Source organism: Ciconia boyciana, chromosome 1, assembly GCF_034638445.1.
Source record: "Ciconia boyciana chromosome 1, ASM3463844v1, whole genome shotgun sequence".
Classification (NCBI taxonomy): Eukaryota; Metazoa; Chordata; class Aves; order Ciconiiformes; family Ciconiidae; genus Ciconia; species Ciconia boyciana.
This window is the reverse complement of record NC_132934.1, coordinates 93,648,890-93,663,184: the sequence shown is the minus strand read 5'-3', so window position 1 is coordinate 93,663,184 and position 14,295 is coordinate 93,648,890. Positions and strand designations below refer to the sequence as shown.

The 14,295-nt window shown below is 41.3% G+C and overlaps 1 protein-coding gene across 3 annotated transcripts; it reads left to right on the top strand.

Annotated features, from left to right (window-relative positions):
- The first annotated feature begins 215 nt into the window (after positions 1 to 215).
- On the top strand, positions 216 to 12,276 carry SLC35A5 (solute carrier family 35 member A5). 3 transcript variants are annotated; one of them, XM_072882614.1, is made up of 7 exons: positions 216 to 320; positions 1,614 to 1,766; positions 2,600 to 2,698; positions 4,427 to 4,560; positions 7,843 to 7,910; positions 9,248 to 10,043; positions 11,181 to 12,276. In XM_072882614.1, the coding sequence occupies exons 2-7, from the start codon at positions 1,637 to 1,639 to the stop codon at positions 11,247 to 11,249; spliced, it is 1,296 nt and encodes a 431-aa protein (XP_072738715.1). In that variant the 5' UTR covers positions 216 to 320; positions 1,614 to 1,636; the 3' UTR covers positions 11,250 to 12,276. The 3 variants fall into 3 exon arrangements, with proteins under 3 accessions (XP_072738715.1, XP_072738707.1, XP_072738723.1); XM_072882606.1 differs by lacking the exon at positions 216 to 320 and adding an exon at positions 327 to 765; XM_072882622.1 differs by lacking the exons at positions 216 to 320; positions 4,427 to 4,560 and having other exon boundaries at positions 1,726 to 1,766.
- Positions 12,277 to 14,295: the final 2,019 nt, after the last annotated feature.

Genomic DNA, 14,295 nt, shown 5'->3' with positions numbered 1-14,295 from the left:
CGCAGCTGCCCCGCCCCTCGGCGTGTGCGCGCGCAAGGCGGGAAGGTGCGGAGGGAGGAGGGGGCGGGGCGGAAAGCCGGTGATTCCTGGTGCGCATGCGCGCTCCGCAGTCCATGGGAAGGGGCGGGGGCGAGGGCGGGCGAGAGCTGGGGTGGAGCCCGGTTCCCTGCGGTCACGTGGCTGGAGCGGCCGGGAGGGGCGGGGCCTCTTGTCAAAGAGAATGAGGGTGCGCGCGTCCGCACAGGCTGGTGGCGCGGGGAGGGCAGCCAGGGGGCGCGCGCTGCCGGGCGAGAGGGCACCGCCCCGCCCCGCCCCGGCAGGTGAGGCCGGTTGGGGCGCGGCGCGGCGGAGCGGTGTGGGAGCCGGGTAGCCCCCCCAGTTGCGGCGTGGCGGGGGAGCGGGGAGCTTTGTGCGGGACGCCTGGGGGGCTGGCCGTGCTCCCGCGGGCCTGACGAGGGGCCGGGGAGCCTGGTGATGAGCGGTGGGGGCGTACAGCGGGAGTGAGGGGGAGCGCGGTGCAGCAGCCTCCTGGGAGTCCGTGTGCCCGGTGTGGTTGGCCGCGGCGTCTGAGCACCGGTTGCTGCCGCCTCGGAGCCCGGCTCACCCCGCGCGGCCGCGGCCCCGGCCCCGCTGCTGCCTGCAGCCGCGCGTCGACCTGAGGCAGCGACGTGGCAGACGGCGGTCAGCAAAGCCAGGCGGCTGTTCCTTCGGCGCGGGGGAGCGCTCGGCAGCGCTCACCGGCCGCGCTCTCGCCGCCGCTGCGAGGTGGGTGTTCGCCCCGTGTTTCCCCGGGCCCATGGAGCCGGCACTCGGGCCCTGGTTTGAAGCCGCTGTCCCTGCCGCCCTGGGCCCCTTCGGGGTGCCGCGCTCTGGCCGGCCCCGCGCCCCGCTGGGGTGCAACGGCGCGAGCCGCGGCGGCCGTTAACGGATGTCGCGGCCGTTAACGGAGGTTCTGCCCGCAGCCGGCCCCGAGGGGCTCCCCCTCCTCCCTCGGCACAGGGGCCGGTGCCGGCGGTGCGTGTTGGCCGACTGCTAGCGGACCGCTAGACCTGCGGGCCCGTTAACGGGTCGGCTGAATAACGGCAACGCTGGAGACGGAGAACACGGGTACAGCTCGGGCTCTGCCTCTAGCAGTCCGCATTCCTCTCCTGCCTCCTGGGCACAAGCCGGTGCTGAGTAAGCCCCCGGTCATCCATCGCTGCGAAGTTGCTCTCGCTCCACAGCTGTAGAACTTTTCCTTGCTGGAATTAGGAACAAGAACACTTTAAAAAAAATATTAAAGAAAAATAAACTTGTAATTTATTTAATCCTTTTAGTTTATCAGTATGACACAGATGCACTCTTCTGGCAAACTGGCCTCTTTGTGCTGCCTTCTGAGGCACTGTGTATACATTGTTTATCCCTGTTTGCTGGTCCTCATAGCATATCCTTTTCTCTTAATTTTATTTTTTTAAAATAAAAAAGAAAAAGATAACTGTAGGATGAGATCAAGGCTTGTGATGTAAGCATCTTTGTATAAAATAACATAAAGCAGTAAAATACACATATTTCACCTTGTCTAACCAGTTGCTGGAAGTACTCTTTATAGCGTATTTTAATTTTGTCATCCAAAGGGCACTGACAGCAAGACAGCAGAATGAAGACCAAGTGCTGTAGTCGATTTGTGTTTTGCTCAAAGACAACCATCTATACCTTTCTGCTTGGAGGAGTGTTTATTGCGTTGGGCTCAAGTCGAATCCTCCTGATGAAGTATTCTGCCAATGAAGGTGCTGTCGGGCAATAAACATAATGTACCTCAGATAAGAAAGAGTTGACGTTTGGGGTAAAACAGATAACCAAGAGCCTAGTTCTCCACCTGCAGAGTTCTTAGCATAAACATTCTATTTTATAAATAGTGACATGTATTTCTGTACTGGGAAATCTCTGTATAGTCATTGGTCTAACATAAAGTGATAACTTGGGTTGCAAGGTGTATGATCCACGTGGAGATTCACCCTTAAAAGATGAGGCAATGAATTATTTTATATCTGATTTTCAAAGATTAAATTGTTCTGTAAGCAGTATTGATGGTACATGTCTTGACTGAAATATTTGTCTTGCAACAAATATTTGTTTAGGCTTAGGAGAAAAGTGGTATCATAGTGGGTGTGCTATAACTAGCTAGTATTACTGCTGCTCCTTTCACCAAGTGTTAGCAAAATATGCTAACAAAGAAAAGATACAGGCCTGGAAGAAGGTTGTGTCATCCTGGAAGCCATTTTTTGTGAGAGGTAAAAAATAGCGTATTGCTGTTTGGGGAAAACATTCCCATTTTTAAAGTCTTTTTTTTAAACAGTGATGTTCTTGAGTTCTTCCAAAAAGTTCTGCTGTAAACTGGGACCAAATGAGGAAAGATTTCAATCCAGAAAGGAGGCTGTTCAGGAAGTTGTATATCATAAAAATTGGAATATTTATAATTAAAGTGCTGACATAGCCTTTTGCATTTATGGAAAGTGGCTAAAATTCTGACTGGAGGGGTTAAAATAGTTTCATGCTATAATTATGAACACAGGAGACAGAATCTGATTGTGTACTCTCTATGATTTGCTGAATCCCACAGATAACAAATATGATTACCTTCCTACGACAGTGAACATATGTTCTGAAGTAGTAAAACTGGTCCTGTGTATGGTATTGGCACTATGGGTTAAGAAAAAAGGTAAGTACCTATGTTTAAATAAAATGTGTTGTCTTTCTAAGATTTGCTGTACTTCAAATCCTTTTTTTGTTGTTTTTGGTTTTGGTGTTTTTTTTAAGTGATAGATTCACATGTAGTAGTATGGAGTAGGTCCTGCTAGTAAGGTTCACTGGAATTGTGTGTTCCATGCAGAATTATAATGAAACTTTACTTTGTCTACTTTGTGTACTTTGTCTGTAAATTCAGTCTACTTTGTGCTGTAAATTCAGGTGGTTTTGAGTTGTGTGTATGGTAGCTGAAATGGGGACAAGTAAGTTGAATTAGAAAGTGTAATGAAGACATAGTCTAACATTTTCAGAATTCTAACGCAGCATTGTGCTAGCATAATAGGAGTCACCTCACTGTGAAGTCACGACTAAACAGAAGCCTATAAATTGCACTAACTCAAGGATCGGCCTTTATGTTCTGTTGTTTTGACCACTTTTATTTAAAAGCACCACCACCTTCCACTGAAGAGGCTTTGTGTGTGTGTAGTGGTATTGGAGTCAGAAGTAACCTATCAGTGTTATAATTCAAGGTAGCTTTGTTGTGAAGACAAATCTTGAGGCTGCTCTTCGGAAGAAGCAGTGGCAGGCTTCACTAGTTACTGGTTTTGTATTGCAGGCTATTTTTCTTTTTTCTTTCTTGGCTTTTCTGTCCTGATGTAAAAAGGATGAGAGGTTAACTTCATAACATTTCAAAATGGTAGAGAACAGATGTGTAAATTGGAAGAGGGTGTCAGGCACTGGAGACTCATGTTAAATTGAATGGCTGGTTTTGTCCACTTCTTTATGTAACAGTCATGGCTCTGGCAAGCTGATGAAATTTTTAACTCCACTGTTTAGTACAGATATACCTAAGACAGTAAATATATTCAGTCAGTGTTTGCTGTTTTTCGCTACTGCTGATTAGACTTTTTTTGGTTTTCTTTCTTTCTTTCTTTCTTTCTTTCTTTTTCTTTTTTTTTTCTTCCAGATGTCTGAGTTTTGCTGAACTCAATGTGTCGGTGGTTTAGAAGATGATTAGATAACATTGTGTAGTCTTAAATCTGTGCGAACAAAGTACTTCTGTCACCAGCTCTAGAGTAGTCTAAGGTTTATCACAGTCTTCCTCCTAAAGTGTGTGTCCTGAATACCTAACTAAATGTCATTCTTTGTGCCTTGTCCTTTATTTTTTCCTTCTTCCTATATGTTCTCTTTTTACCCAGATCATGTGCTGTGTGCTACAGATACTGAGTTCTGGTTTATTTTGTATTTCTGACATTACTGGCTGCCCTTTGGGTGCTATATGAACAGATCCGCTGTCTGTGTCATTGTTTCATTTCTAGATTTGATTGATAATCATCAGAAAATTATACCCAGTAATGATGTTGCTAGTGTGTGGGGACTTTGGGGTGCTTTTTGGCCCTCAAAGAATGGTTGATAATTGAATTTTCGCTCCTGGTGGACAAATACTCTTATGGGGGTAAAAGGTTCCTTGATGTTTTCTGTGCTGAAGCAAGGAGATGAATGCCCGTAGACACAGGATTGCTGCTCTAGCTCTGTGTTCTGCCCTGGATCTATCCTGTATGTTGCCAGAAGGCTGTGGTACCTTAATGTTTTCAGTCCAACAGTGTTCCTGAAAACAGAACAGTGGTACCTATTCTGTTATAAGGGAATGGGCTTTTGATAATAAGAAAGGTGTCCTCTTACTGATATCTTTTCCTTTCAGAGGGTTGTTTGGATCATCCCTTTGAATGTCTTTCCTGGAAGAATTTTTGTAATTCAATGAAATGGTCAATTCCTGCCTTTCTTTACTTTTTGGATAACTTGATTGTCTTCTACGTACTAACCTACCTCCAGCCCGTAAGTATACATATACTGAATAAAGTATCTTCCAATGTCTTAGTGATAGGTAACATTGCCCTTAGGCTATCTACAGTTGTAACACTAGCAAGGCAGGATTTGCAGGTAAAAGAATGATCTGTTACCTGGCCAGCTAGACCTTCCCATTCTCTTTCCCCCACTGGTTAGTGTTGTACAGCCCTCAGTAGAGGGGAGTCTCTGTGTATTTTCTCTATCTGAAGTGATTTAGAAGTAGGCTGAATTGCTTATGTACTAGGCAGGTTTTTGGTGCTTTCCCTCCTTTGGTTTCTTCAACTCTGTATTTCTCTTTCAATGCATTTGCTCATCTTGCTGGTATTTGAGCTGTACTTCTCTGTGTGGCTTCTTCCACTTTATGTATGTGACTTCACATGATGACTTGTTTTCTTTCCTTACTGACTCCAAAGAAAAGTGAGTAAGTGTAGTCCCACAAAGGGAGTAAGTGTAATAGGAGCTGAGGAGGGCAGGAGGAAAACTGTTTGACTCTTAACTTTTGCATTTGTTCATTAGTTACGTTTAAGCACAAAATTTAATCAGTACTTTCTTCCAGTTACATTCAGCCTTTTGGATGAATCTACATATGCTCAGGAAACAGTACAGTTATATACATTATATATATATAATAGTACAAGAAAGCACAAAAGCTTTCTTTTATTTTCGTGCTAGGATACTTTTTGATTCAGAATCTATGTTTGAAGTTAGGTGGAAACAGATGGTTAGTGCTTGCTATAAAATACTGTGGCTGCCCACTTTACATTAAAAATAAGTGTAAATGTTTCTGTTCCTTCTCTTTCATAATTTCTCTTTAAAATATTGTCCTTTTAGGTGTACATTTCTGTCAGGAACAGACCAGAGTCTGGAATAGGACCTGGCTGGAAAAAATCTAATCAAAATCAAGAGTCGGATATCTTAAAATAACATGCACAGGTCTTTGGTTCTGTGGTTTGTTGTGTGGGGGTTTTTTGGTGTTTGGGGTTTTTTTTTGCTGGTGGTTTTTTGTTGTTTTTTTTTTTTTTTTTACTTCAGGAAGGAAATTCAGCTATAACATTTGTGATAGCAAAGCCTGATGTTTAGAAGGTTGCATAAACACTATTGCTTTCTTAAGTATTTTTTTTTGACTCAGTTAAGGTCATCTTTTGTAAAATGCACAGCTTTTATATTTTACACACACCCCCCCACACACACCTTGTCTCTCTCCCCTCAGAACACGTGCTCCAAGATTCCTCTTTTTTAGAACTCTTAGTGTCTTACACCTTTTAACTGGATATATTTTATGAGGGTTAGCTGAAATTGTAACATTATGATGGTAAACAAGTATTAAAAGAGATAACTACATACCTGTAAGATAGAATACTTCGACAGCGTACAAGACAGTGAAAGTGAAAAGGTAGAGGCACGATCCTTGAAAGAAGGCAGTCACACCTGACTGAACTTGGTTTCATGTGACTTTAAAAACTAAGTAGGTTTGGGACTAAGTAGCACTTGGCTGAGCAGTTGCTTGAAGTATAGAATTGCTTTGGTGAGATTTTTTTGCTTGAAGCTTCAGCTGTAATTATGGATACTCTTTAGTGGCTAATATTTCCTAGGGATAAGACTTATTTTTTAGAGACTTTGTTTGTGACGTGTAAGTTAGTGGCATGGTGATCTTTGGTAAATTTTTTTTCTTATTCCTTGTCATCTAGGACAGAGGTCGCTTGAGGCGTAAGAGAACAAAGCAACTCAAAATTAATTCCTTGTTACTATCCTGCTATAGATTTTTTATCATATTATGTTACCAGAGGTGCTGGATGGGGAGCTTTGACTGTGAAGCAAAGCTGGAGTATACATGGAACACTTGTACATTTTGCATCAAGCCTCTTTTTCCAGAGTGGTCTCTTCTAGTTCCAGATTCACTTGTTTATTCAATATTTTTCTCCTTCCACAGCATTCACCTAACATGAGTATTTATTGAGTTGTAATCTTGCAAAGCAGAAAATTAAGCTGTGGTTTCTTAGGCAGATGTCTTGTGTCAGTCTTCAGCTTACTTGAGATCCCGTGTCATGCTGTTTCATGAGATTGATTATTCAGCAGATAGTATGTTGGAATAGAGTGGAACTAAGGTGGTGGGAAAAGGGCCTGTGCTTTTCCTCTGGTAAATGAAAAAGACTCCTCTGTTGCAGAACTGGGAATGTGGAAATGCAGATGAGAAAGTTCAATGTAAAGTCTGTGTTTTGCACTTCTGAATTCATATATGTTTTTGTGTAAAATTGTCTAAAAAAATGATCTCACTCTAAGGCCAAATTGGAGGAAAGAGTTCAGATGCCTAGATTTTTGTATGTTTACTGACTACCCAGGGCAGTCCTAAATAAAACAAAATTTGGGAAACACCCCCATCCCCCAAAAAGAACCTTTTTTCCCCACTGGTGCTGGTAAATTCTGATCTTTAATGGTAACCGCAGTGCCTAAAAGAGCCTCCTCTTGGTCCACTGTCCCAGTATAGAGTGTCTAATACAGAGACCAAAAAGACAATCCTTGCCACAAGGAATTTGCAGCTTGGGATCACGGCCACGGATTCAGGTACTGTCATTATCATACAGCTATTCCCAAATTAGACAGGAGCTTTAGAGTTGTCTTCGCAATAGGCAATTGTACTTCGCAATAGTACAGTACCAGTTGTACTTCGCAATAGGCAATTTTTTTAGTACAGTTGCAGTCTCAAATTCAAGCCAAGCACCTCCTTACCTTTGATAAATGATACAGCAAATGCATTTGACATGCAAGAAATTTGTTTTTTGCATGTGCCTTGTCCAAGTCTGGGACTTCATGAATGCTGCAAGCTGGCACTGCAGCCAGAAGCAGCCTCACCTTCCCCTATTCTTTTCTTATATTCATTTTGGAGCAAGTTCCTCCTTTGTGCTGACACAGCTGTTTTTGCAGCTGACTGGTCAGCCTGGCTGAGGAACTGATCTGACAGAAAACTAAACTGTTTTCTTTTTTGTTAAGTAGGTTTTCCGCTGGATTGGTTTCCTCACGTCTTTGTTTCAGTACAGCTTTCCCCACTACAGTGGAACTTAGGCTCTGTGGTTTGCTTGAGATTTTAAATGGAACTTGAATGTCATTTTAGGGGCGTGTCATTCTACCACTTGGGTAAGGAAGATAGTTCAGTACCAGGATGATGCTTTTCACTCTGGCACCTTGCAGAAAGGTGAACACTTGAAGTCACTGGGCTTTTGATGTCCACACTATGTCTGGAGTATAACTTTGTTCCCCTTCTTCTCTTTCTAGGCAATGGCTGTACTATTCTCAAATTTTGTCATTATAACAACAGCTCTTCTCTTCAGGATAGTGCTGAAGTAAGTAGTTTTTATTAAAGTAAATGAAATTTTTTATCTTTCTAGCCTTGATGAAGAAGTTAAGCTACATTCTTTCTCGTTGTCTGATGGGAACAGCAATTCTGTTTTCTTGTGGCTATACCAATTTGGAGACATGGCTGTTTTCTACATCTGAAGGTGTAGGAAATATAATGGCTTATTAGGAGTCCCTACATATCTCTGTGCATTTGGTCAACTGTAATAGAAAACAACTGAAATAGTCATTATCTAGTTGTTGGATGGTCAGAATTAAGGTCTGGGTACTTTCATTTGTACATCAAATCTCATATTTCATGATTAGCAGTACTTCTTTCCAGTCTGTTGTAATTCTTAATTGAATGTAAATGTAATCTAACAAGAGGGGATGAGATATGTAAGAGTGAAAGACAGAGGTGTCTTTGGTAATATTGTACCAGCCCTTATGTGTTTCTGGTCAACTGCGTAGTATGTTTTAAAAAGTAATTATATGTTGCTTCTTCGTTATTCATGTGACAAAAGCCAGACTCTGTCCTATGTGTTCCACTTCACCTGATTTGTGCTCTTTATGGTGTGATTTAGATTCAGAAAAGACTGACAGGGAAATGGATATTAACTTCACACTATACTCAGAAAGTCACTTGTGTTGAACGTGGAGCAACGATGCCTTTTCTACAGGTGTTAATATACCAAAAGAGTGTCTGATAGTCTGACTTGAAATGCTTTTTCTCAGTTGTTTAGTTTTATGTCTCTTGTGATGTCACAGTTTACTTAATCTTCCAAATTTCTGTTTTTCCCCAAGATAAACAGGCTTTGCTTGAGTGAAAAAAGAGTATAAATAGTTCTAACAGTCTTATAAATTACATTAATAGATCTATATGATTTACCATCATAAAATACTAGAAAAGGGCACAAAATCATGGGGGAAAAGTGAAATGTAGTGAAAGTTTACCAAAGAAAGAGGGTAATTATTTGAATGTCTGTGATTTCTTTTTATCCATCAGACCTGTGTTCCCATGGAGACAACAGTTGCTTTTAAGTTGTCAGGCAGTCAGTATGTAGAACCATCATGATCTTGAAAGACTTTCCTTAAATTATCTCTACAGAATTCTCTACTTATATTTCTGTGATTGCCAGGCTGGGCCCCCCTTGCCACAGAAAAGCATGCTGCGTTTTGGCATTTTACTGTCAATTCTGAAAAGCCAAGATTTTTCTTTGCGCCTGTCTCTGTCTCCTTATCTGTGGCATTATGTCTTTTATGTGTTTTATAGAGCTTGTTCTCCTGTCATTTAATTTGTGCCACTGTGTTTCTAAAGTTGGTGGCTTTTTTTGTCTACTCCTAGGCGAAAGCTCTCTTGGGTACAATGGGCATCTCTGGTGATTTTATTCCTGTCCATCGTTGCCCTGACTCTAGGAACTGGAGGCCATCAGCAAAGCTTGGCTGCACACGGATTCCATCACAATATGTTTTTTAGTCCATCTAACCACTGCCTTCTCTATGCTGGACCTGAGGAAGCATGCATGGAAAAAGGCAATTGTGTAGCACCAAGTTTCCTTCCCAGCTTCCAGTGGAATGTCACCAGTACCATGGCAGGAGCATTGAAACCTCTCCGCCTCAGCCTGGGCCATCTGCTTATTCTAGTGCAGTGTTTCATTTCTGCCCTGGCTAACATCTACAATGAAAAGATCTTGAAAGATGGGGATCAGCTTGCTGAAAGCATCTTCACACAGAACAGCAAACTCTATGCCTTTGGGGTGCTGTTCAATGGGCTTATGCTGGGACTGCGGGCTAAGGACCGGAGGCAGATAGGGAATTGTGGCTTCTTTTATGGGCACAACACCTTCTCGGTGGCTCTCATATTTGTCACAGCTTTCCTGGGGCTGTCTGTAGCCTTCATCTTGAAGTTCCGAGACAATATGTTCCATGTTATGACTGCTCAGATCACCACTGTCATCATCACCACCGTCTCTTTCGTCATCTTTGACTTCAGGCCTTCTGTAGAGTTCTTTTTGGAAGCTCCTGTAGTGCTTCTCTCCATATTCATCTATAATGCCAGTAAACCAAGAGGCCTGGAATATGCCACTCTGCGGGAAAGGGGCAAACTTGTCAAAGGAGATGCATGGGAGAGGTCAAGTGGGGTAAGGCTTTTCAGTACTTATCTCCTCTGGTTTCTCTTTTGTTTCACCGCCATTTATGCTATGGAATGTTTGGAAGATTCATTTTGCATGCGAGCGGACTCATCCCTCAACTCAAACACCAAAACTCCTCAGTATTTCTTAAAATCTTTTAAATTGATTGGGTATTGCTTTGCATATTCCACTTTTTCAATTCATGAAGCCTAGGTAAGCATTGCTTTCCTGCTGTGACTATAGACCTGTGAGCCACTTCAGCTTTGTACAAATCCTCTCTTGAAACCTTTATAACCAAAATATTTTACTGGCCCTGGGCATCCAGAAATGGGAATTGATGCCTGGGAAATAATTGTACTTAAGTAGAGCTGATAAATCTGTGTAGCTGAGCCCACACCATGAAGAAGTTAATATATTTGATGTTAAGATTCTTTCTATCTTAACAGTCAAAGATACCTGAAGACAAAAACGTAATGTTTAAATACAGAGTTTTAACACGTTTTTTTCTTGACCGTTAGTGTTTTTTGTCCTAATGTGAATAGTAATCTAGTTAACTAGAACATGGCAGGGAGGGCTTGCTCTTAGATATGTCATTGAATTGAGCTGAGCAGTCAGTCTAAGGGGGAAGGGTTAACGCCTGTGTAACTTTTAGTCTGCGTGTACAGATGTGTTCTGTAATACACGTTACAACCAGCAGAGAGTGCTGTCTCCATTTAATTCTGAGAAACATTAAACTTGGGAGAGATGTTTTCCAGAATTCCACATGGTGCTTTTTTAGGTTGTTGTTTAACAAACAGTAAATAACACAGTCATATATTTTTGGTATACCAGGTGTTATCTATTTTAGCACTTACAATTGAGCAGCTGTGGTAAAAAGAAATAACACTGTGAGCAGGCTTCCTGATGAAGGAATGGGCTACAAACCATTTTAGGGAGTGAGTCACTAAAAAGTGTTAAAGATATAGGGGATGTTTTTTATGAGCATGTATATCCTAGAGCAAGATTATAACACACTGGTAAGAGATGTAAATTACAGGGTCTTGATTTTGTATGAGTGATGCCTTCAAAATAAACTTTACTCTTTTTTTAATTAATAACAAGATAACTTTTGCTCACATTGTTCTCTTTTGCTTCTGGTTCCTGTAGGACGGAGAAGAATTTGAGAGATTGAACAAACCAAGCAGTGACATCGATACAGATGAAGATTCCCTCTAGCATGAGGCTGGCTCAGAGGAGTGCTATTACTCATAGTGGGAGAATGTTAATGTTTTATTAACATAGAGAAGGGTCATTTTTCCCCACTTGCAGAGCTATTGATGAGACTATTTTGGGGCTGGATGCCAGAGGTGGATAAGGAAAACATTCAAGCCATATATATGGAGAGTTGTATTCCCTCTTTCTATCGGTGTAAATCAGGAGTCCAAAATCTGCTGAAAGAAACAAAATTTGTAATGGATGCAAACAAGAAGAGGCTTGGACGCTGGACTCAGTGGTCTGGGTGACATGTGCTGCATTGTGGAAGGCAGTCCTGGACTCTAACCATATGTCTTTGACCGCTTTGGTTGACTTCCCTGAGTCACTGCAACTTCCTGTATGAATGCCTTGGTTAGCAAAGCAGAGATAAAACTGTTCTCCAGCTTGCAGAAGTGATATGAGCGTTGATTCATGTTTTTGCTGCATCTTCCAATGTACAAATGCTCCAGTAAGTTTTCTTTTCAGGACTTAAGATGTTACTAATAATCTCATAAATAATGAGGCATATTGACTGTTTTATTGTATTTTGGCAATTCAGATTGACATATCTCTAGCTGAGTAAAAGAGTCCCTCTGAACCAACCTCATCAAACTTTCACTTGAGAATGTATAATAAATCAAATAATTTGGGTTAAGGATATGTTGATCCTTCAAACAGGCAGATCTCTAGAGCATGATTTGAGTTTGAATGGTCTTAATTCTGTCTTCATTCCTGTTTTTAAATCAGTGTAACTCTGTACTGACTCCTGTGGAGTCCTTTCTTTCTGATTTTCTCTGATGTGACTGAGAGCAGAATATATTTCACTGACTTCAGCCACTAGTTCTCCTCACATTTTCAGTGTGAGACTGTTGTGTGCCTGTCTCCCAGTGTCTGGGGAAATGGAAATCTGTAATGCCTTTGTAGCAGTTAGTGAATTTTACATGCAACATATGTGGCCTCACTTTGAAAGAGCTTGAATAAAACAGAAGTGTGTTATACAGTATGAATGCATCATAGGGTCTTTTTTTGTGTTTAGAAAGGCTATATGTAGAGGCTTAGTTTGCACTGAGGCCACTATCTGAAAACAACAGCTACAGTGATGTCCTTCAATATGTGGAGCACTGAGCAAGAGGGTGCAGGTGGTAGTATCATTTGGTGTTGCTCCACCCTGTCAGACTGATAAGGTCTTGCATTTGTTTTGGAGAGAGACAGAAATCATTCTGCAGAGTGCCAGGCATAGTGATCACTGTTGAGGCATCTGCTGGATTGTATTTTGAGTGAGATGAAAAATAGGTTCCAAATAATTCAGAGAATTTTTAAAGGGGGAAGGGAACAGGGGTGCAGATAAGAGATTCTTGGTATGTTCCTAAAGCCTCTTCTCTCAGAACAGTGGAAAAGATGTTGGTTTATAATCTCCTCCCTTCATAAACGCATCTTGCATAGTTGAAAGATACTGTCAAAAGAATTCTTAAGAAGATAAGCAATGAGTTCAGTGTCAAAGCCTCATACCACAGTGTATAGTAATCAGTTAGTGATGCATTTCTCTGTGGACTGAAGACAGTCCTGCCTTTGTTCCCCTCTGCCATCCTGTTTCCAGGCTCTGTGTATAACAGCTTACTTATGCATACTGTATTGATGGCTCATTGCTATATTAATTAACATACCTCCTGTCATTCATCCATCAAGAAGGGAAGCCTCCATATGTGGCCAATGACTGTCAAGTTACAATCTATTAATCTAATATTATTATTCTAATTTCTTACTTTTTTTCTGGGAGTATTAACTTTTTCTAGCATATATTAAGAATAACTATACAAAGTTAAATTACTGTTGTGGTTGAAAAATTATTTACAGCTGATTTCATTGTGCTTCTATAGTAGGCCATTTCAACAAAAGGAATCCTAGTCGTTTGCATCTGTATAGAATGAGTAAGAAGGCATATTTCAATGTAAATTCCAGAAACATGGTTTTCATTGGTTTATGGTGTCCTGTTTTGGGAAATGAAACTTCAATGCGAAAAAAAAAAAAGCTCTAACTGTTAAAGACTTAGTTGCAATAAGACATTTTCTTTTTTTTTCCCATTACATACAGCTTTGCAATATATACCTGCCTGAGTTCATTGTCTTTTTCAATCATAGCTACCAACTTTAGCAGGTATTTCCAAGAAGAGTGAAAGTACTGTTAGCTTTAGATTGCTTTGCATTTACATGAGCAGTAAAAATTGCTTTGCATTTTTACATGAACTTTTCCAGAGAGCTTTGCCTTCCATTGAGTCAGAACATAGAAATCAGCTTCATGCCTCTAACAACAGAGCATCAAACCAAAGATGAACGTCTTAAAAACCATATGTTTGACCTTCCTGTCTGAAATATCTGCCTTAAGAGAAATGAGATATGGAAATGACTGATCTGCAGCTTTTGTAAAGTGCACTTAGTTCTTGCTTTCAGCTCTTGTCCTGCATAATGATTTTTCCCTCTATAAATTTAACCGATGCTATCATGCTTGACTTATTTGCCAAAGTCTTAGATTGCACAAAGATAGCAGGTATATAACTGTTGATCCAAGTATTCACTTGCACTGTAGAGTTGGTCCTGTCTAACATGTAGAAATCTTTCTGTTGTCTTCAGGTTGGAGGTCTCAGAGATTCTGTTGGGTTGGGCAGGCAAGTTTCCTTTAATAATGGAGGAGAATTGTATATCCCCTTTGCAGCAACAGGAATTTTAACTGCCATCTAAAAATGGGTAAGGATTGGCATCAACTTGGCAATTAAAAAAGTGTGTAAAGTAACCTGAAAGTATAACTGTGCAATTCCGTGCAGCTGTACTATCCATGGCAATAGTCAAATTTAGTATGTACATGAGGTTTGCTAGGGGAAGTGACTGTAAATGATTGTCAGCTGGATAGCGGCCCTGGTTAGCAAGGGGGAGCTATTCTATAGTTACACGTTTCAAATAGGTCATGTGAATACCGCTTGATTAAGTATTTCCACTGTATGCTTGTTGATCTACTCCATGTTGGAAAGCTTACT